The 22,867-nt window shown below is 44.5% G+C and overlaps 1 protein-coding gene across 4 annotated transcripts in view; it reads right to left on the bottom strand.

The window, feature by feature from the left end:
• The window catches only part of LOC109912607 (stabilin-2-like), a 191,243-nt gene extending 169,911 nt beyond the window's left edge, over window positions 1-21,332 (bottom strand). For 2 of the 4 annotated variants that reach the window (XR_007264039.1, XM_048607481.1), the window contains exons 1-4: window positions 21,047-21,292; window positions 19,938-20,074; window positions 19,701-19,816; window positions 1,504-1,589 (exon numbers count right to left, since the gene is read on the bottom strand). Coding sequence is in view for 3 of the 4 variants with exons in the window: in XM_048607481.1 (XP_048463438.1) it covers window positions 1,504-1,589; window positions 19,701-19,816; window positions 19,938-20,074; window positions 21,047-21,136 (429 nt within the window). In the remaining variant the exon portion in view is untranslated. Of the gene's footprint in view, window positions 1-1,503; window positions 1,590-19,700; window positions 19,817-19,937; window positions 20,075-21,046 lie in introns of those variants that run through there. The other 2 variants (XM_048607479.1, XM_048607480.1) reach the window with 2 other exon arrangements.
• Window positions 21,333-22,867: the final 1,535 nt, after the last annotated feature.

Here is a 22,867-nt window from a genome sequence, read left to right as displayed (position 1 = left end):
CGGGTCCAGTGACCCTTCCTCAGGGTCCCCAGTTCTGAGAACGTGTCACCGGACTCGAAACGTAACTCTGTTTTCTCCTTCACCGATGCTGCCAGACCTGCTGAGCTTTTCCAGCAACTTTGTTTTTGTTCCTGATTTACAGCATCTGCAGTTCTTTTGGTTTTCTTTAGTTTCCCCTTATCTTCACGATCATGTGGAGAGCAGAAGTGTGCCTCATCTTGGGCATTCTTGTCTGGGATCCTCATGTACAAAGGATTCAACATAGCTGAACATTTCCTTCATGGACCTCTTGGTTCCATAAGCACAATGATTGGGAAAAGGGCTTGGATCATGGAATTGCCATTCACTGACTATTTCTGAGATGTCTGTGGGTGCTGTGGGGAGTGCCTGGTTGGAGCTGCTTCACTGAGATGTGGATCAGGATGGCTGCAGGGAAGGTGCTGCATTAGAATTCCTATCCTCCTATCTCATTCCTTGATCATCTTGACTGGGGCTCTTTGTACTTTCACTATCCTGCAGTGTCGTACCAACCAGAAGTCCCACGATAGGGTTCCAAAGGGGAGGCAAACCTTTTCTAGCCCAGTCCACCTATGTTTGTAATCACCTTCCCCTAACTCACTCTCTTCAACATGGTGAAGATTAACTGGTGCCAGTTTCCAAAGTTCTCCATTAATAATGCCAGAGTCTAGGGACCCACAGTGGAGCCTCACCATGCCAACAGCGATGGAGCATTAATGGAGAATGAAATTGAACAGGAGAGTATTGTGAGTTGTATGGCAATTGGTGTGATGACTGTGATGAAGTAGCTTAATATTGTGACTGTGGTATTAACCATTTGCTGCTGTTTTTAGAATAAAAAAGAACATATTCATTGGACGACTTTCACTGTCACATAAACAGCTGTACATGTTGTTGTTGAGGCTGCACCTGGAGTACAGTGTAAAGTTGTGGTCACTGTATTTAAGAAAGGATGTGCTGGTATTGGAGGCAGTTCAAAAGAGATTCACTAGGAAGATTACTTGGATGAAGGGATTGACTTAGCAAGAATCAGTTAAACAGCTGAGGCCTTTATTCATTAGAGTTTGGAAGAATGAGGGTTGACCATATTGCAACAGATCATATTCTGAAGAGGCTTGACAGGGTAGATGTTAAGAAGATGTTTCTGCTAAGTGAAACAATCTTGAGCCAGGGGATATAGTTAAAGAATAATGAGAAGTTCATTTAAAACTGAGAAATGAAGGAATTTAGTCTCCCAGAGGGTAGTGAATGTCTAGAATTCTGTATCCCGAAGAGCTGTAGAGGCTAGATCACTGGAAGTCACAAAGCAGAAAGTAAATTTTTGAAATATCAGGGAGATGGGCTGTGAGGAGCTGCAAGAGATAGGAATAAAGGCCTTTGGCAGAATTTTATAGAAAGCTGGGACTGGCTTGGGAGGCCACCTGGCCGACTTCAGCTTCTTTTTCTCATGTTGTTTTGTTCTTACCAGTTAACATTCCAACCTACCATGCAATTACACATGCCGGTCCCTCCCATACCATCGATGCACACTCCTTTCCTTCTACAAGGGGATGCTGCTCCTCCTGGGCATTCTGTAATCATATGAAATCATGTATCAGAGCACTATATAGAATTACATTCAGCCTACAACTGAGAAACAGGCCATTCAGCCCAACAGGCCCATGCTGTTTTTTCTCATTCATTTGTGGGACGTGGGCGTCACTGGCTGGACCAGCATTCATTGCCTAGTTGCCCTTGAGAAGGTGATGGTGAGGCGCTTCTCGAACTGCTGTATTCCATGTGATATTAGTAGACCCACAATGCCCTTAGGGCGGGAATTCCAGGATTTTGACCTCGCAACAGTAAAGGAACAGCAATACATTTCCAAGTCAGGATGGTGAGTGACTTGGAGAGCATCTTGTAGCTAGTGGTGTTCCCATGTATCTGCTGCCCTTGTCCTTCTAGATGGAAGTATTTGTAGGTTTGGAAGGTGCTGTCTAAGGATCTTTGATGAATTTCTGCAGCCTTATAGATAGTACACACTGCTGCTACTGATCATCGGTGGTGGAGGGAATGGACACTTGTGGATGTGGTGCCAATCAAACGGGCTCGTTTGCCCTGGATGGTGTCAAGCTCCTTCCCATTGCTTTACCAAAACTATCAGTGTTAACCGTTCTGCTCCTTTCTCCCTCGCACAACTTCCCCTTGAATATATTTGTAGGTGATCACCTTAAGCACTCCCTGTTATTTCGAGTTCAATATTCCTACCAGCCTCTGGGTGAAGAAATTTCTCCTTGATTCCCCATCAGATTTATCAGTCATTATTTAATGTTTATGGTCATGTGTTTTTGGATATCTCCAAGAGGTTTATGCAGCTCAACGTTAAACTGGTTGCATACTATTGAAAATATAATTAACATTTAGTTAATTGATTGATTTGATTTATTGTCACGTGTACTTAAGTACAGTGAAAAGCTTTATTTGCTAGCATTGCAGGCAGATCATAGTAAGCAAGGACATACAGATCATAAGGTGAAATAAACTTGAGCAGAGTGAGGCCTACAGGCTACACCACCCAGAATGTGCGCAAAGCATGATCAATATTAACAAGATTAATGAACCTTTGGGCAGAACAATAATTTATAAATGGTAGTTATTACAAGGTTGATACCTGTAGAATGCACACAGACTACAATGCAGATTTCTAATTAAATCCTCAAGTTCCTCTGGAAGTTTGCAAATATTGCACATCTTCCCAGCTGACCATAAGACTTTGCAAAATTCACCTTTGAGAAATCTTGAAAGTATGAGGAAAATGTACATTACAAAGAAAACTGCATTAATCTAGAGTTGGATTTAAACCCCATTTCAGAGCTTTGAACATATAATATAGGCTACTTTCCCAGTGCAGTAGTAAAGTCTCTGTCTGTCTGTCTGTCTATCTATCCGTCTAACTCTCCACATGTCTACATGGGTGGCATGGTAGCTCAGTGGACAGTACCACTGCCTCACAGCAGCAGGGACCCAGGTTTGATTCCAGCCTCAGGTGACTGTCTGTGTGGAGTTTGCACGTTCTCCCTGTGCCTGTGTGGATTTCTGCTGTGACCTCCAGTTTCCTCGCACAGTCCAAAGATGCGCAGGCTAGGTGGATAGGCCATGCTAAATTGCCCATAGTGTCCAGGGATGTGTAAATTAGGTGGATTAGCTGTGGGAAATGCAGGGATAGGATACAGGGTGTGATGTTCTTTGCAGAGTTGCTGCAGACTTGTTGGGCCAAATGGCCTGCTTCCACACTATAGGGATTCTTTGAATTCATCCATCTACTTTCTTCACTAGTTGCAAAGAAAATAGAAAAATTATCAAAGCAAAAGAAATAACAAGTATCCAACATAAGGGGAACATATATTGCTTTCCAGCATTTCTCACTGAAGTTATGGCAGATGACTGAACATGACTCTCCTGAAAAGGCATTATGTCCACTTTTTCCTTTCAGATACTCTTTACGGCCCACTTCTGTGACCAAGCTTTTGGTCAGTCTTCCTACTGTTTCTCTTTGCCTCAATATGCGTGTGGTTTGGACCACTCCTCTGTAAAAGCCCTGGGAAATTTTTTTTCCCATTAACTCCCGAACATATGTGATAGGTTGTTTAATGACAAAACTGAAACTTCAGTTCTCACTCGAAAGATTTCGTATGAAATAGATGAGCAGTGAACAATTTAAACTGTCTCAGATAAATGAGATATCGCAGTGCTGAGAATGTGTTAACAATCCTTACTAAATCAAATGAATCTGCTTTGTATCCCATACTGGAGTCTTTCTTATCAAGTCCTGGGACACCCAGATTGGCAATAGGCTGACACAGCTTGAGTTACTGCAGGAATTTTTCTGATTCATTCATCCTGTACTCTTTGCTCCTTTTTTGTCATCACTTTCAGCAGTTCTATCAAGAGGAAGAATCTTTATCCTTAACTTGCCACTTTAAAAGCCTCCTTATCAGTGATTTACCACTTCCCACAAAAGCCTTACCAATTATATGACGTCTCAGTTATTCCTGTTCTCATGTTTTGTCAAAGATAAGGAACACGGTATTGCTTGAACTTTCTCACAAAATGTCATCATCATCACTTTCTTAGTTTTTGTATTTGCCCGGTCTGTGGCTCCGTCCTCTATGCAGTGGCCCGATGCCTCACAATAAGGGCAGTAAGTACAAGTTGCAATGCCCACTCCAGAGAGGTTAAACCTACTTAAACATCTGTTTCTCACTCAACAACATAAATTGCATTGATACAGCATATCTTTGTCATTGTTGACTGTCCTATATTGCTGCTTGAATTGAGTGGGGTGAGGCTTTTAGAAAAGGTATTTTAGTCTGGCGGATAAGAAACCAATTTAAAAGGCTAATACTGGGTGGCATGCTGGCACAGTGGTTAGCACAGCTGCCTCACAGTGCCAGGGACCCAGGTTTGATTCCAGCCTTGGGCAATCGTCTGTGTAGAGTTTGCACATTGTCTGCATGTGTTTCCTCCAGGTGCTCCAGTTTCCTCCCACAGTCCAAAGGTATGCAGGTCAGATGGATTGGCCATGTCAAAGTGTCCAGGGATATGCAGGCTAGGTGGATTAGCCCTGGTGAATGTGGGGATTGGGCGGTGCTGGGTGGGATGCTCTTCAGAGGGTCAATGCAGACTAGATGGGCCAAATGGCCTCTCTCTGCACTGTAGGGATTCTATACTAAGAACAGTTGTTTCGTTGCGATGAATACAGAATAATGAGAATGTTAATTTAAAATATATGAGGGGGGGTTGAGTCTCAGGTTTTGAGGTCAGACACAATGCTGTGGTGACAGCACATGCCCATGGTATGCAGCGAGTCATTGGGTCCAAGCTGCTGTCGGGGCCACAGGCAAGATAGGCAGGAAGGTGAAGTGGACTTGTACCCCATTGTAGGTACAGGATAGCCCTCTTCCCCTGGAGCTCCTCAACCAACACCTTCTGCTCCATGTCCAAGAACGTGTGTGGCCTCGCTGTCTCTCCCTGAGCCATTCTGAAACATACTTCTGAGTACACCATTGCACTTCACACTTTGGTGGGAGTGGGTGCATAGAACACACATATTTAGCTCCATAAAAATTGAATCTAACCTGTAGTGAGTGCTCAAGAGAAAGCAAAGGTCCGGTTTCTATATAATGCCTTTCATAACCTCCAGAATTTTCTGCTGTATTATTGCATAGATTCCAGCCTAGAAAAGCAGTATAGCGTTAAGACAGTTACATAACGTCACAACATGTGATGCTCCATTACAAAGGTCCTCAATTCTTGTAACTCCCTGCTCAGTGTGATGGAGTCAGTGTAATGTATTCAGTCAGTTATGTATGTGTAATGATACAGTAATAGCGAGTAAGCACGGAACCCAGTCTGCCTTTCAGTCTGACATATCATTACAGTGTAAATAGTTAGCGTTGTTAATAAACTTCAAGGCATCTGTCTCAACAAGAACCCAGTCTTACACAGCAGCCATTTCTGAGGATAACCCTCTTGCTCATCTTCCAAATGCTGCCATGAGATCTTTACATCCATCTCAGAAAGTAGAGCAACCTCAGTTTTAACGTCGCACTTTAAAAGCAACATCTTTCATTCAGTAGTGCCAGCCTACAGTTTTATTCTCTAGTTATGGAGTAGGACTTTGAACCGATACCTACTGATTGAGGGTTGAGAATAAAACTGACTGAGATAACTCATCCGATAACTTCCTTGCATTTTTCTGGTTACCTCCTGCAAGTTCTTTTAAATCATTATAATCGTATTTAATCCAAAAATTAGATGTTTTTTCAATAATCGGATGGGGGCACCACCAGTAAGCCAAGCATTTGTTGCCCATTCCTAAATGCTCTTTGATCTGAGTGGCTTACTTGGACAATCAGAGCTAATTGCTGGAGGCACACGTAGGCCTAGGCAGGTAAAGATATAACATTGGGTTTTACAAACAGCAATGATAGTTTCATGATCATCATTTCCAAAACTAACTTCAGATTCCAGATTTTATTCATTCCATTTAAGTTCCACCAGCTACCACAGTGGTATTTGAACTCATGTCCGCAGAGCAGTGGGCTCATTATCTCTGGCCTATTAGCACAGTGATATATCACTATACCACTATGTCTGAAATCCAGACGTTCAAACAACTTGACATATCAATGCTTTAGATGAGGGAGCTAAATGAAATATCTTCTAATTTGCAGATGACACAAAGCTGTCAGAAGATGCAGAGATGCTTCAATGTGATTTGGACAAATTGAGTGAGTGTGCAAATACATGGCAGATGAATTCTAAAGTGATTAAATGTGAGGTTATCCACTTTGGTAGCAAGGCAGGTTATTATCTAAATGGTGATATGTTGGGAATCTGGGAAGAGGTTCAACAAGACCTGGGTGTTCTTGTGCACCAGTCGCTGAAAGCAAGCATGCAGGTGCAGCAGACAGTGAAAAAGACAAATGGTATAACAAGGTGTGGAGCTGGATGAACACAGCAGGCCAAGCAGCATCTGAGGAGCAGGAAAGCTGACGTTTCGGGTCTAGACCCTTCTTCAGAAATGGGGGAGGGGAAAGAGGTTCTGAAATAAATAGGAAGAGAGGGGGAGGTGGATAGAAGATGGATAGAGGAGAAGATAGGTGGAGAGGAGACAGACAGGTCGGAGAGGTGGGGATGGAGCCAGTAAAGGTGAGTGTAGGTGGGGAGGTAGGGAGGGGATAGGTCAGTCCAGGGAGGACGGACAGGTCAAGGGGGCGGGATGAGGTTAGGAGGTAGGAGATGGGGGTGGGGCTTGAGGTGGGAGGAGGGGATAGGTGGGAGGAAGGACAGGTTAGGGAGGCGGGGACGAGCTGGGCTGGTTTTGGGATGCAGTAGGTGGGGGGTAGATTTTGAAGCTTGTGAAGTCCACATTGATACCATTGGGCTGCAGGGTTCCCAAGCGGAATATGAGGTGCTGTTCCTGCAACCTTCAGGTGGCATCGTTGTGGCACTGCATGAGGCCCAGGATGGACATGTCGTCTAAGGAATTGGAGGGGAGTTGAAATGGTTCGCGACTGGGAGGTGCAGTTGCTTAGTGCGAACCGAGCGTAGGTGTTCCACAAAGCGGTCCTCAAGCCTCCGCTTGGTTTCCCCGATGTAGAGGAGGCCACAACAGGTACAGTGGATGCAGTATACCACATTAGCAGATGTGCAGGTGAACATCTGCTTGATGTGGAAAGTCTTCTTGGGGCCTGGGATGGGGGTGAGGGGGGAGGTGTACGGGCAGGTGTAGCACTTCCTGTGGTTGCAGGGAAAAGTGCCGGGTGTGGTGGGGCTGGAGGGGAGTGTGGAGCGGACAAGGGAGTCCCAGAGAGAGTGGTCCCTCCAGAAAGCAGATAAGGGTGGGGAGGGAAAAATGTCTTTGGTGGTGGGGTCGGATTGCAGATGGCAGAAGTGTCGGAGGATGATGCGTTGAATCTGGAGGTTGGTGGGGTGGTACGTGAGGATGAGGGGAATTCTGTTTTGGTTGTTATTGCGGGGCGGGGGTGTGAGGGATGAGTTGCGGGAAATGCGGCAGACACAGTCGAGGGCGTTCTCGACCACTGATGGGGGGAAGTTGCAGTCCTTGAAAAACGAGGACATCTGAGATGTACGGGAGTGGAATGCCTCATCCTGGGAGCAGATATGGCGGAGGCGAAGGAATTGGGAATAGGGGATGGCAATTTTGCAGGAAGGTGGGTGGGAGGAGGTATATTCTAGGTAGCTGTGGGAGTCGATGGGCTTGAAATGGATATCGGTTTCTAGGTGGTTGCTAGAGATGGAAACAGAGAGGTCCAGAAGGTATCAGAGATGGTCCATGTGAGCTTAAGGTTGGGGTGGAAGGTGTTGGTGAAGTGGATGAACTGTTCGAGCTCCTCGTGGGAGCACAGAGGAAGAGGTGGGGTTTAGGGCTGGTGTAGCTACAGAAGAGGGATTGTTCCACGTAACCTACAAAGAGGCAGGCATAGCTTGGGCCCATGCGGGTACCCATGGCCACCCCCTTTGTCTGTAGGAAGTGGGAGGAATTGAAAGAGAAGTTGTTGAGGGTGAGGACAAGTTCGGCTAAGCGGATGAGGGTGTCAGTGGAGGGGGACTGGTCAGGCCTGCGGGACAGGAAGAAGCGGAGGGCCTTTAGGCTATCTGCATGGGGAATGCAGGTGTATAGGGACTGAACGTCCATGGTAAAGATGAGGTGTTGGGGACCAGGGAATTGGAAGTTTTGGAGGAGGTGGAGGGCGTGGGTGGTGTCACGGACGTAGGTAGGGAGTTCCTGGACCAAGTGGGAGAAAATGGAGTCTAGATAGTTGGAGATCAGTTCGGTGGGGCAGGAGCAGGCGGAGACAATGGGTCGACCAGGGCAGTCAGGTTTGTGGATTTTGGGAAGGAGATAGAAGTAGGCAGTGTGGGGTTGGGGAACGATGAGGTTGGAGGCTGTGGGTGGGAGGTCACCTGAGGTGATGAGGTTGTGGATGGTTTGGGAGATGATGGTTTAGTGGTCGGGGGTGGGATCATGATTAAGGGGGCGGTAGGATGAGGTGTCAGAGAGTTGGCGCCTGGCCTCGGCGATGTAGAGGTCAGTGCGCCATACTACAACTGCGCCTCCCTTGTCCGCAGGTTTTATGGTGAGGTTGGGATTGGAGCGGAGGGCTGCACGTTCTGTGGGGGAGAGGTTGGAGTGGATGAGAGGGGTGGAGAGGTTGAGGCAATTGATGTCACAATGGCAGTTGAAGATGAAGAGGTCAAGGAAGGGTAGGAGGCCTTGGGGTGGTGTCCAGGAGGAGGGGGTGTGTTGGACAAATGGTATGTTGTCTTTCCTAGTGAGAGGGATTTTGCATAGAGCAAAGATGTTTTGCTGCAATTGTAGAGGGCCACGCTTGGAGTATTGTGTGCAGTTTGGGTTTCAAATCTGAGGAAGGATGTTCTGGCTGTGGAGGGAGTGCAACAAAGATTTATCAGACTGATCCCTGAGATAGCAGAACTGATGTATGAAGAGAGACTAGATTAGTTCGGGGGCAATGCAGGGGACCCCCAACTTACAAATGTTCGTCCTTACGAGCAATCCCATATAGGGGTGTAATTTTAAAGACCCGACATGTGAACATTTTGAGCATTTGCGAACAGCTGCTTTCCATTGTCCTGCATTGTATTCTGACTTGCCAGCAAATTAACTTGTGACGGACTTAAGAATGGAACCCATTCATAACCCAGGGACTGCTTGTATTCACTGACATTGAAGCAAGATCTCAGAGAAACTTATAAAACTCTAATGGAACATGAAAGGGTTCCTGAGGTAATTCCTGAGTCCAGTACGAGGGGTCACAGGTTAAGGATACTGGGTAGGCTATTTAGGACAGAGATGATGAGAAATTTGTTTACTCAGAGAGTGGGGAGCCTGTGGAATTCTCTGCCACAGAAAGAGGTTCAGGCCAAAACATTGAATTGAGAAAATGAGAACAGGTACTGAGTTGGATGATCAGCCATGATCATATTGGATGGAGGAGCAGACTCAAAGGGCTGAATGGCCTATTCCTGCTCCTATTCTCTGTTGTTTCTGCGTTTCAAGTCACACGATGTCAAACGGTGAAACTTGAATTGAATTAAAATATAAAATTAAAAGCTTGCCTAATATTGACCATTGCTGATTGTTACAAAAACCCATCTTGGTTCACTAATGTCCATTAGGGAGGGAAATTTGTCATCCTTACCTGGTCCAGCCTACATGTGACTCCAAACCCACAGCAATGTGGCTGACTCTTAAAAACCGTCTGAAATAGCCGAACAAGCCATTCAGTTCAAAGGCAATTAGGGTGAAGCCCATATTCCACAAATAGATTGAAAGAAAAGGTCCACAGCATGAAATATGTTACAGAAATGCATTTTTCATTCACAAATACAAAAGTAAATCATTGCTGGCCATTGACCATGAAATGTTAGTGTTCTCTATTTTGACAGAAGCTGCTGGACTTGCAAAATATTTCTAGAACATTCCATTTTAATTCGTTCAAGCTTTCTCTGATGCACGCTGCATGTCCTGTAGTTTTGTGGCCAATCCGAGAAGTAAAAAAAACTAGTTTCAATGTCTTTTTGCTGGTGATTTAACTCTTTGTGAGCTAGTTTGTCAGTTTTCTTATCAGTCAGGAAACACGAGGCAGCACTCAGTCAATAGAGATGGTGACGTGAATGAATGTTACTGTCACCACGGTGAAAGCACACTGCAAGTCAGGGCTTTCAGTCACGAGGAAGGAAGCCTGCAGAATGAATGTCAACACCAACACCAACACCAACACCAGCACCAGCTGCTTAGACAGCACACTTATTGATGTAGATGGTGGGGTCAGGGTTATTGCAAAATTTTGTTGACGGTTCCATGAAACTTTACTCGGTAAACAAGCTCCTTCAACAGAAGGCACTGGAAGCAATTCACTGAAGATTTACTGGGCTAAAAACTGAAAGTGATAAGTTGTATTATGAGGAAAGGTTGAACAGGGTAGGCTGGAGGTTAGAAAAGTTTCAAGGCCATTTGATTGAAAATTGTAAGATCCTGAGGGGTCTTGACAGGGCGGATTTGGAAAGGAATGTTTCCTCTTGTGGGGCAATCTAGAACTAGGGGTCACTGTTTAAAAAATCAAGGGGGGGTCACCCATTTAAGAGAGAGATGAGAAGAACTTTTTTTCTCATTCAAAGTTGTGCCAATTTGGAAATCTCTTCCTGAAAAGGTGGCGGAAACAGAATCCTTGGATGTTTTTAAGCAGAGGCAGATAGCTTCTTGACAAGCAAGGGGGTTGAAAGTTACTGAGGTAGGTGAAATAATCAGATCAACTAGGCTCTTATTGAACTGAGAATCAGGCTTGAGATGCTGAGTGGCCTAATTCTGCTCCAGTGTTTTAGTTACTTTCTTTCCTTAATGGCCAGTCTTTCATAGCTGATTTTTGGTCAGTAGGAATAGCAATGTAAGTAATTAGAGTTGAGGTAAAGAGGAAAAGTTATTGAATTGAAGAGTGAAACACGTCCAAGGGTTTGAATGATCTCCTCCTATTCTTTTGAATTATTGAGTGCAATGTTAGCTGCAGCGACCAATCACCTTGCCACTTTCTTTCCTGCTCCTAAAACTCTTCTTTGAACTAGTTGGGGCAGCATGTTGGCTCAGTGGTTAGCACTGCTGCTTCACAGCACCAGGAACCTGGGTTCAAATCTAGCCTCAGGTGACTGTCTGTGTGGAGTTTGCACATTCTCCCTGTGTCTGCGTGGGTTTCCTCTGGGCACTTTGGTTTGGCCCCACAGTCCAGTGCAGGCTAGGTGGGTTAGCTATGATAAACAGGGGCCTAGTTGGATAGATTAGGAGACTGGGTCTGGGTGGGATGTTCTTCAGGAGGTTGGTGCAGACTCAAATGGCCCTCATTTCCCTCATCCAAGTCATTAATACACATTGTATATAATTATAGCCCCAATGGCACATCTGTTACAGTCTGTTCCATGCCTCATTTTGATCCACAGTAAATAACAATTTTGAATATCCCATGACTTAGGTCATTTGTAAGTTGATTCAGCACTTTATAACCATCTATTATAGGTTGACAGCTCATTTAAATTAATTTATTTACAGGATGTGAGTGTTATTGGCTCGGCCAGCATTTATTGAGCCACCATTAGCTTCCCCTGAGTAACCTTCTTGAACCACTGCAATCCACATGGTGCAGGTACACCCACAGGTTATAAGGAAGGGAGCTCCAGGATTTTGACCCCAAAGCAGTGAAGGAACAATGATATATTTCCAAGTCAAGATGGTGTGTGACTTGGAGGGAAACTTGCAGGTGATAGTTTTCCATGCATGTGCTGCCCTTGTCATTCTGGGTGGTAGAGATCAGAGGTTTGTAAGGTGCCATAAGAAGCTTTGATGAGTTGTTGTTCTGCATTTTGTGCTAGAACTATGTGTCTGGGATAGAGAGTGACTACTTAAGGTGGTGGATGGGGTGTTGATTAAGTGGTCTGCTTTGTCATGGATGGTGTTGAGTTTTCAGAGTGCTGGAGCTGAGGTCACTAAGATAAGTGGGGAATATTCCATTCTACTTTTGACTTGTGCCTTGTAGGTAGTAGATAGGCCTTGAAGAGACTGTAGCTGAGTTAGTTACCACAGAATTCCCAGCAACTGACCTGCTGTTGTCACCATTATGTTTATATGGTTAGTCCAATTTAGTTTCTGGTCAATTGTAACTCCCAGGATGCTGATGTTGGCAGTTTCAGCCATGGTCATGCCAATGAATGTCAGTGATTAGATTCTCTCTTGTTGGAGATTTGTTATTGCCTTGCCCTTGGGTGGTATGGATGTAACTTGACACTTGTCAGCCCAAACCTAAATGTTGTCTAGGCCTAGCTGCATTTGGACATGGATTTCATAGTCACCATTAGACTAGGTTTTCTTTTTAATTCCAAATTAACTGAACTCAAATTCAACTGCAGAAAACTCTTTAATAAGTCAATATTCATTAGTGGCAATCACCAGCGTTGTGAATAAAGATTTCTGAGACTTCCTTAGGTCAATGATGGGCAGCTAACAACTGTTCACCCATGGCCCTTCAGCTCTTTTTCGCAGACAGCAATCATCACAACTGTTTCCTAAAAGCAGGATGTTTAAAATCCTTAGAAGACATAACCTACAGGAGGATTAATGGGCCTCCCTTATCAATAAGGAAACATCAAGTAGGACTCATTTGATAACAATGATGAGGCCAGGAAGACAGAACTCTTTATGGTGCACCAAGCCTCACCAAGTTAATATTTGAAGCAATTGTATTCTGAGATTATGTCTAAAAATGCTAGCCTACACTTACAAGCACCTTGTGTGGAAAAAAAAGAAAAAAAAATCACATTTTTATAGCACTTTTTTATAGCATCACAAAATGCTTTGCAGTCAAGTAAATATTTTTGATGTGTTGCAATCTAAGGACATGCAGCAGCCAATTTGGGCACAGTGAGATCCCACAAATGGTGGTGAAGGAACAATGATGTCAGCTGTCTTGTAGATATTGGTGAAGGATAAATAGAGGCTAGGATGCTAGGAAGAATTTATAACCACCCTGGCCCTCTCTGCCAGTGCTTATCCTCCATGTTAGACTTCTCCCACCCTCTTCACCCTCGTATTTCTGTTCAATACTGCCTTATGTGAATACTTACCTTCCCCTTAAATCCACCTATTCTTGCGGTAATGAGTTCCACAGTCTAACCACTATTTAATAAACCAGTTTCCCCTGAGACCCTCTTTAGACTACCTTATATTTCTCATATCTAGTTTGTGTCTTGCCCCACATATAACATCCACCATTAGGGAAGAACCCTCTAACCTATTGAACGCCTTCATAATTTTAAAGACCTCTTTCATGTTTACACTGAAACCTTCTCTTTTCTAGAGAAAAGAGCCGAAACAATCTTTACTGATACCTCTCAGATCTGGTATAATTCTTGTTAATCTTTATCTTGTCCTCTTCAGTGTCTTTGCCCACACCTTTTATATAGTATATGCACTGGACTATTACCTGCTCATTTACATCTTCCCCTCTTCATTTCGGTGAGATTCATAAAGAGGTTTGCTCATCTGTCACGTTACCCTCACATTGTTAAAGCCATCATTCCCTTAATTGCAAACAACAGAGCTGTTCTCAGTCCGCAACAATTTCATATCAAATACTGACTATCAAATAATTAAAACACATCTAGTGCAACAGAGTTAGAAATAGATATAAATGTATGACAGTTTGACTAAAAAAAAGTCATTCAAAAATGTTTGACAAATGTAGAAGCATCAACCGCATTTAAAATAGTCCCATCAGTTTTATGGAAACCGTTGAGCAGCAATTGTGTTGGTGAGTGGAGGTCCGTAGGAATATACTTTTGATATATATTTGCAAAGATTCTTCCTGAGACTAAAAATGTATAAAACAGGATAATAAATTTGTTTGCTAAATAGGCTTAGTAAAGAACAGAGAATTGAGACCAGTGGAGTGGCTATCATGGTGCAGTACTACAAGAAAACCAAGCTAGGAGCCCTTCTATTCGCAACATTTGTTAAGGTCTTTATGAAAGTATTACGTGAAAAGCAAATAGCGAACACAGAGAATACTGGAGAAACTCAGCAGGTCTGGAAGTATCTGTGGAGAAACAGAGCTAAGGTTTCAAGTCTGGTATGACTGTTCTTCAGCAGGATCTTGCCCAGTGAGGATCTCACCAGGCCACACCTGAAAAGCATAAAAGATGCAGTGAGATGGTCTTGATGCCGAGATGGGCCTCATCACTCGTCTCTCCCAATTCTGACACGCATCTTACAATTTCCCACAGTGACCAGACCCCTGTACAACTCCGCCCTAGGTTTAACATCTCATCTAAAAGTCAGAGCACATTCCCTCAGCGTGGCACTGATGTGCTGACCTGGAACATATACTCAACTATGCAGAGTGGTACTTGAGCCTATCCTCAGAGGTGAGCATGCTACCACTGAGCCATAGCTGACACATTATGTAAGTTTGAAAGAGATGTTCTAAAGCCAGATAAGATTCATTAGAATCTAGAAAGACATAACATAGATACAATACATTTCTACATTACAACAGGAAGGCAGATTATTATCTGAATGGTGGCAGATTGGGAAAGGAGGAGTTGCAATGAGACCTGGGTGTCATTGCACACTAGTCGCTGAAAGTAAGCATGCAGGTGCAGCAGGCAGAGAAGAAGGCAAATGGTATTTTAGAATCTCAACAGTGTGAAAACAGGCTATTTGGCCCAACAAGTCCACACCAACCCTCTGAAGGGCATCACACACGGACCAATCCCCCACCCAATATTTCCCCATGGCTAACACATCTAACCTACACATCCCAGGCCTCTATGGGGCAATTTAGTATGGCCAATCCACCTAACTTGCACATCTTTGGATTGTGTGAAGAAACCAGAGCACCCTGAGGAAACCCACGCGGACATGGGGAGAACATCCACACAGACAGTTGCCCAAGGCTGGGATTGAACCTGGGTCCCGGGTGCTGTGAGGCAGCAGTGCTAAATGCCAAGCCACCGTGGTAAACTGGCCTTCATAGCAAAAGCATTCAAGTACAGGAGCAGGGATGTCTTGCTGCAATTGTACAGAGCCTTGATAAGATCACATTTGGAATATTGTGTGCAGTTTTGATCTCCTTATCTGAGGAAGGATGTTCTTCCCATAGAGGGAATGCAGCAAAGGTTTACCAGACTGATTCCTGGAATGGCAGCACTGAGGTATGAAGAGAGGCTCGATCAGTCAGGACATCGTCCTCTGGAATTTAGAAGAATGAGTGGAGATCTCATAAAAACCTATAAAATTCTAACAGGATTAGATGCAGGAAGGACGTTCCCAATGACCAGGGAGTCCAGAACCAAAAGTCACTGTCTAAGGATACGGTGTGGACCAGTTAGGACTGAGATGAGGTGAACCTGTGCTATTCACTACCATAGAAAGTGGTTCAGGCCAAAACGTTGTATATTTTCAAGATGGAGTTAGATATAGTTCTTAGGACTAAAGGGATCAAAAGATATGGGGAGAAAATGGGAGCAGGATATGGAGTTGGATGATCAGCCATGATCATTTTGAATGGCAGAGCAGGCTCGAAGGGCCAAAAGGCCTATTTCTGCTCCTGTTTTCTATGTTTCTAATGTTTCTTAAGAACTTGAAGATGATATGATACTAAAATGGAAAACCTGATTACAAAAGGTTATCCTTAAAGAATGAGTCAAAGGATTTATAAATGGATGGGAGAGAGAAGATATCAACATAGTACAGTTGGATTTATTGTATTTTCTTCATTTTAACAAGTGTGTTCCTGTATGAAATCACCTCACTTTAATTACTGCTATTAACAAGTATGTACTTGTTTACCAACACAATATTACTGTACATTATAAATACTGTATCCTATACTAATGATCATATTCTCGAAAAGGAGCCATCAGTTACTATATGAGTGATACCTCAATCTGTTCCAAAATGGGTTATTTATTGATATGGCAGCCTCATGGTTCAGGTACTTAGCTAGTCATCTAGATACCTGAACTAAACAATTATTATACTTCGTTTTAATCCTTTGTGAGCAGCTGCGTAACCTGATTAGTTACATTTTTCTACAGTAAGTTAATTATCACTGAAACTGCTGCATTGTTAGAAAAAGAGTCTTCACTGATGTCCTCTAGGAAAGATCTAACGCAGTCTGTGATTCTAACCCTACAGTAATATAATAGACTCTTAACTCTCCTCTGAAACAGTCCAGAAAGACATTCAGCACCATCCTGCTAGAGGCAATTATTCATTTGGAATGCATAACACCTACATCCTGCAAATAATTTAAAAAATAATCCATCATTCAGATGAGCCCTACCTCTGCAAAGCTAATCATTTGGTTCTCCCTGCTTTCTTAATTTGTTTGAGATATAACAGAGTCAGGAGTTTGAGCAGGGACCACAGGAGATTGCATACCTCTGTACGATGATGTGGAGGTGCTGGTGTTGGACTGAGGTGAGAAGTCAGGAATCACACGACACCAGGTTATAGTCCAACAGGTTTAGTTGAAATCACACAAGGCGCACCTGACAAAGGGGCTGCGTTCTGAAAGCTTGTGATTTCAAATAAACCTGTTGGACTATAACCTGGTGTCGTGTGATTCCTGACTTTGTATCTGTAGGAGTTGTAGTGCAATAATATCTTGCAGTACAAAGTTATCCTTGATAGCACTTGACTTCTGTACAAGCAATCCCTGGGTTGCAAATGGGTTCCATCTTGAGTCCATTCACAAGTTGATTTGTACTCAAGTCAGGACACAATGCAGGACAATATAAAGTAGCCTTTCGTAAGTACAGGAAAAGTTTGTATGTCAGATCTTTAAAATTACAATCCTGTATGGGATCACATTCGTAAGTATGTGCATTCATAAATCGGGGGTCCCATGTATTATGGGTCATTCTGTTGCATTTACTTTGGGGGTGTTGTCAGCTTAGTTGGCTGGACAGCTGGTTTGCAATAAAGAGGGACACCAACAGCATGGATTCAAGTTTTGCACCAGTTGAAGTTACCATGAAGGACTCAACCTCTCCCTTCGCCTAAGGTGTGGTGCCCATCAGGTTAAATCAACTCCAGTCACCTCTCTCTAATGAGAATGTAATCCTCTGGGATTATAGAAACTTTACCTTTTACATTCACTCTGGACCAGAAAACCTGAGATGATTCTCCTTGGAGCAGGGAAAATTGAGCAGAGTTTTAATGGATTTATTCAAAAACAGCCGAGGTTTTAGAATTGTACAGCGTGGAAACAGATCCTTCAGTCCAACTCGTCAATGCTAACCAGTGGAAAGAAAGAAACAGTTTCCCACTGGCAGTAGTGCAATGAACAGAGGACACAGATTTATGGAAAAAGAATCAAAGCGGTGAAGAGGAGAAGTGTAGTTTGTCGCAATCTGGAATGAAGCATGTGAAAGGGAGGTGGAAACAGATATAATGGTGATCTTCAAAAAGGGACCTGCAAAGATGTTCAAAGGAAAACCAATGGCAGGGCTATGAAGGAAGAGCTACTGGAATACTGGGACTAATTAGATTTGTTTGATCAGCATGGAATCTTTCTTGATATTGTAGGTGGGTTTGGGAGAAATTTCACAGGACTTGGTTTTTGGTCAACGGACCAAAGTGTTCCTGGGTCGATGACCCAACACTGGGTCATCACCTGCAGAAAAATTACCTGCCCATGTTGTGGTGAAGATCTATCAACTAACAAGCTCATGGAGGCTAATTGAGCATGTGAGGCCTCTTCCTGAGGCCATGCCCCGGTAGGGACCTGGAGGCAGCTTGTCAGCGGCTGGCCTAAGGTCTTGGCTAGGCTTCCTAAGATCACCAACCACCTCTCCACCTCCCCACTCACTCCAACTAACACTAACACTAACCCTAACCCTAACCCTAACCCTAACCCTAACCCTAACCCTAACCCTAACCGTAACTCAACTAAAACAATGGTATCAAGCCTTAATCAGATGCCAACTTTGTCAGGGGCTGCCTCAAGATGGAAGTGACCTTGTGACAGCTAAGTCACTTACAAGTGGCAAGTGGAGCTGTCTCTTTCGAAAAGTTCAGGCCCCTTGATTAGATTTCCCAACCTCAGGGACCCACACCCCCCCTCACTAGCCCCATCCTTAGATGGGTGGTGATACCATAGGTAGCCTCCTAATTGGCTGGCAGTCAGAGTGGGGTCAGATCTAAGTCCTGAACCATGCTCTGAGCTAAAGAGCAGAAGACCCTGGCCCCAATTCTTGGCACAGGAATGATGGGCCAAACGGCTTCCCTGATGTGTCATTCTCCGAATCAGTGAAGTTTACTCCACCACTTCCCTGTCCTGGCTGCCTCCCAGCCTCTTCATGTGACCAGTGTATCCATTCCCTGAGACCAGTTACATTTCAGTCACCAATCACAGTTACCATTCATTTAAACAAAAATGTCAACAAGCAGCTACTGAGTGTTTTCAGAAATCATCACCAACTCCTACAAACATTCACTAAACATAAAGATCCACAACCCAAAACATTTTGACTTGACAGTTCAACATTCTCAATCTAAATCCCAATTTGGAAAATGCACTGGCCTGTTTGAACCTGACCTTCATTGATCACACTCTCCCTGAACTGTACCCTGCTGCTCATCACTGAGAAAACAAAGTCTTGCACTGATTAGACGCCGGTCACGACCTCAGGGAGTCCTGAAGTTTTTTCCAACCAATCAAATACTTCATGAAGCATAGTCACTGCTGTGAGTTGCAAAGTGCATCACTCAATTTGTGCACAGCAAGCTCCCACAATCAGGTGCATGAATGAAATTCACCGAAGATCCTCAGACAGCACCTTCCAAACCCACGACCACTTTCATCTAGAAGGACAAGGGCAGCATATACATGGGAACACCACCCCTTGCAAGTTCCCCTCCAAGCTACTCACAATCCTGACTTCAAACTATATCGCCGTTCCTTCACTGTCGCTGGGTCAAAATTCTGGAATTCCCTCCCTAAAGCATTGTGGGTCAACCACAGCAGGAGGACTGCAGCGGTTCAAGAAGGCAGCTCACCACCACCTTCTCAAGGGCAACTAGGGACGGGTGATGAATGCTGGCCCAGCCAGCCAGCGATGCCCACATCCCTTGAACAAATAAAGAAAATGACAATGACAGGATAATATATTGTTAGGTAACAAGTTAAAGGCCACCTTAATGCAAGTTGTTGTGGAAAAAGATAAACATTAACCAAGACGCCAGGGGAACCCTCATCCTTTCTTTGAAAGAATGCCATTGGATAATTTCTATCCACCTGAGAAAACAGATGGAGCCTGGTTTAATGTCTCATGGGAAAGACAGCACCCCTGGTTTTGCAGCGCTCCTCCAGTACTGCACTGAAATGTAGCATTGACTGTTGTGTCTAAGTCTATGCTGAGGGGCCTGAATACAAAGGAGGAGAGTCTTACCTATTGAGCCAGAGCTGACACCTTCAGGCAGTGAAATCCCCAACTTTGCCCTTTTATTATCACTCAAAGGAGGACAGAGGGAGCCATTGTTAAATCATTGGGATATTGACTTTGTATAATAAAATCTGGTGAGCCAGTGATGAACAGCTTCTTACCCATACAATCAGGTCCCCAATAACCAGCACAGCACTCAACATCTACAACCTCCTTCACACACGTGTGACGACAGCCAGACACAGCCAAGGAGTAAATCCGGAGTGGAATGTAAAACCTTGCACAGAATTTTAAGAAAAGAAACATCGCAGCCCACGTAATTATACAAGAAACGCAAAAATGAACTGCAAATGTTTGCATCTGAATTTTACACACTCTATTTCTCTATGGTACTGTACCTGCAGTCCTTGGTACCAGTATTATTCGTAACCTTAGTGTAACCGTTTGGACATTGGATCCTCTTGTTCAAGGTGCAGGAGCGACATTGAGTCTTGCTCGTGATGAGAGTTCTCCGGTCACAGTGACTTGCTCCAGGCTGAAGTTATAGAGAGGTGTAGACTGTGAGCATTATCATTAATCTGATTTAATCTTTGGGTCTCAGAGCATGAATTGGTGATTAGTTGTGTAGCACACACAGACACATACAACAGATACACACACACACACACACACACACATATACAAGGACAGGTATGCACACACAGACAGGCAGACATTCACACACACACATACATGCACACATTGACAGACATACAGACACATATAAACAGACATGCACACATAGACCCACACACAGACAGACACACACACAGATAGATCGACAGACATACACAAACACACATGCACACACACATGGATAGAAATGCACACACAGACAGACGCACATACACACAGAGACACTCACATTCACACACCGCAGTGAGGTACACAATGCAAATCAAGGATTTGTCCAAAGTATTTAGAAAGCGACAAAAAATTATTAGATTCAACTAACTTTGATCCACTTGAGACAGAACAATTACAATTCAAACAATGTCTTGGAAAATGCACAATTATAACACAGTGCAATGTGGACCTAATGACAAGAATATTGACATTGCAGAGTGTTACAGTGCAATAGGAGGCCATTCAACCCATAGCACGTGTGCTGGCTCTTATGAAAGAACTATTCATGTAGTTTCACACTTTCCCTATAGCCCTGCAAACATTTCCTTTCCAACGACAGAGCTAATTTTCCACTTATTGGTTATTAATGAATCTGCTTCCACTGCCCTTAAGGCAGTGCATTCTGGACCATAGAATAAAAATGCCCCCACATCTGTCTCCACCAGAACTTTTAGCCAATTGTCTTTTAAAATGGACATTGCCTGTGTTCAGTCCTCTTTCAGCTGTTGGTCAGTTTGTGGCATTGTTGAACTTGACATCTTAACTGGGAGCTCCTGGGTGTAACGTTTTTTACTGAGTAATCTACAAGCAACCTCTGGTTGGAAGTGAAATTCTGACTTACCTCACCCCGAAGTAAATTTCCAGGCAAGCAAGCTGTCAGCACAAGTAATGTCAGAGTGAGTGGGAAGCTCACAATCCACTGTGCGCTCATTTCTCCTGTCGGTGTCCCCAGTCCCCTTCAGAATTTGTGCTCTATTTTCGTTGTCTCTTTTAAACAAAACTAAACTGGACTGAATTCCTCTGCTGTTTTCCCTTGTGGCATCCTGTGCAGTTTCTTCCTTCCCATCGCCTTGCCTTTTTACAGTCTACCCTCTCCTCCTCCGCCCACCAACCACCACCCCCCACCCCCCTCTTTTGCAACACCACCCGCCCCCTTTTCCTGCAAACATGCATCGAGTTGAGTACTTGCTATCTAAAGCTGCAGGGCACTTGATAGCTGTCAACAGGCCGCAGAAACTACAATGCCTGACACCTCGTTTTCCTTGTGAGCTTTTCGTCATTTTTACCGTAAACAATACGGCTGAACTGAGGCTGGAAAATGAGAGAATTTCCTCGTCAGCTCCGCCTATTTTGGCAGGCCCTGTGGTTCCCACTGCCCCCACCCCCAGGTGGATTTGGCAGGGCAGGAAGGGCAATCATTGCCTTCTGGGATACCTCCAAGGGTTGGGATTCCAACATTACACTGGCTAGGAGCTAAGCCGAGGTTCTTGCAATACACTCTCGCATCTGAGTTGGAGCACTGGAGCTGTCTAAGTCCCACTCTAAGGCTCAGGCACATGATGCCAACCCCCAGACCAATAGTGGGGTGTGGGCGTCTGGTAGGGGGAGAGGGGTGCAAGTGTGCATGCTGTACTGCCAAACATGGCTGTTTATGGGATCGCGCTGTGCTCAATTTGGCCGCCATGTATTTTCAAGAATCGCAACACGGTCCAAACAAAAAGTGGCTACACAATGTTTCAGGGACATTCCCGCACGCGCAGAAGGTGCCACATCAATGCGCGCTCTTCCCTTTCTGCAAAGGGGGACGGGAGGGCTGGAAAATTTCCAGGGATCCACCCCCTGCTCCTTCGCGGGCTGCGGCCCCGTGGAATTTGCCGGCTGGATCCATGGCGGTCGGAGGCTAGGTCTTCCAGTGGGGATGACCGTGCCAGGCAGCACGGAGAGCTTCAGGCTGCCGGAGTAACTCGGGAGCACAGGAAATGCGAAACACGGTGCAACCCCGTGATGTAACCAGCTCCCCCACCCTCTTCAATGAAATCATACAGCAGCAACCCAGTTTTCTGGTTAGCCTATCATAGTAAAAGGTGCCGCAATTCTGCTTCCCAGCTGCAAAGGAGAGATTATCACTTCCAAAAATACGCACACTGTTTCCTGTTATACCACGTGAGGACAGTGCAATTCTCTGAAAGGTGCAGGATGACTCACTAATTGCTGATTGTCTGCACATCAGCCTGTATCAGCAGGAAAGGCTACACACTGACTGTGAGGGCTCATGTATAGCAGAGGTGCTTTGACGTGGGCGACTGCAAGGGGAGTTCAGAAAAACTGAATATTATTTAAATGGGGTGAGATTGCAGGATGTGGCAGCACAGTGGGATCCGGGTGTCTCCATACAGAACCATCACCCCACAGGCACGGCAAAACACATAGAATATTAGACCTTGTTGCAAGGGGTCTGAAGCCTAAAAGAAAGGATGCCTGGTTACAAAAGTGCAAGGCATTAGTGAGACCACAATAGAGCACTGCATATAGTTTTGGTCTCCTTATTTAAGGAGGGATTGAAGGCAGTTCAGAAAGTAATCACTGAATTCTGGAAAGAAGATATTGATGGTATTTGCCTCACTGTCAGTATGTGATACTGGGCTGGGGGTGGATGAGGAAG

Source organism: Rhincodon typus, chromosome 18 (assembly GCF_021869965.1).
Source record: "Rhincodon typus isolate 14 chromosome 18, sRhiTyp1.1, whole genome shotgun sequence".
In the NCBI taxonomy this organism is placed as follows: domain Eukaryota; kingdom Metazoa; phylum Chordata; class Chondrichthyes; order Orectolobiformes; family Rhincodontidae; genus Rhincodon; species Rhincodon typus.
Note: the sequence above shows the minus strand (reverse complement) of the source record. Positions and strands in the feature narration are given on the sequence as shown.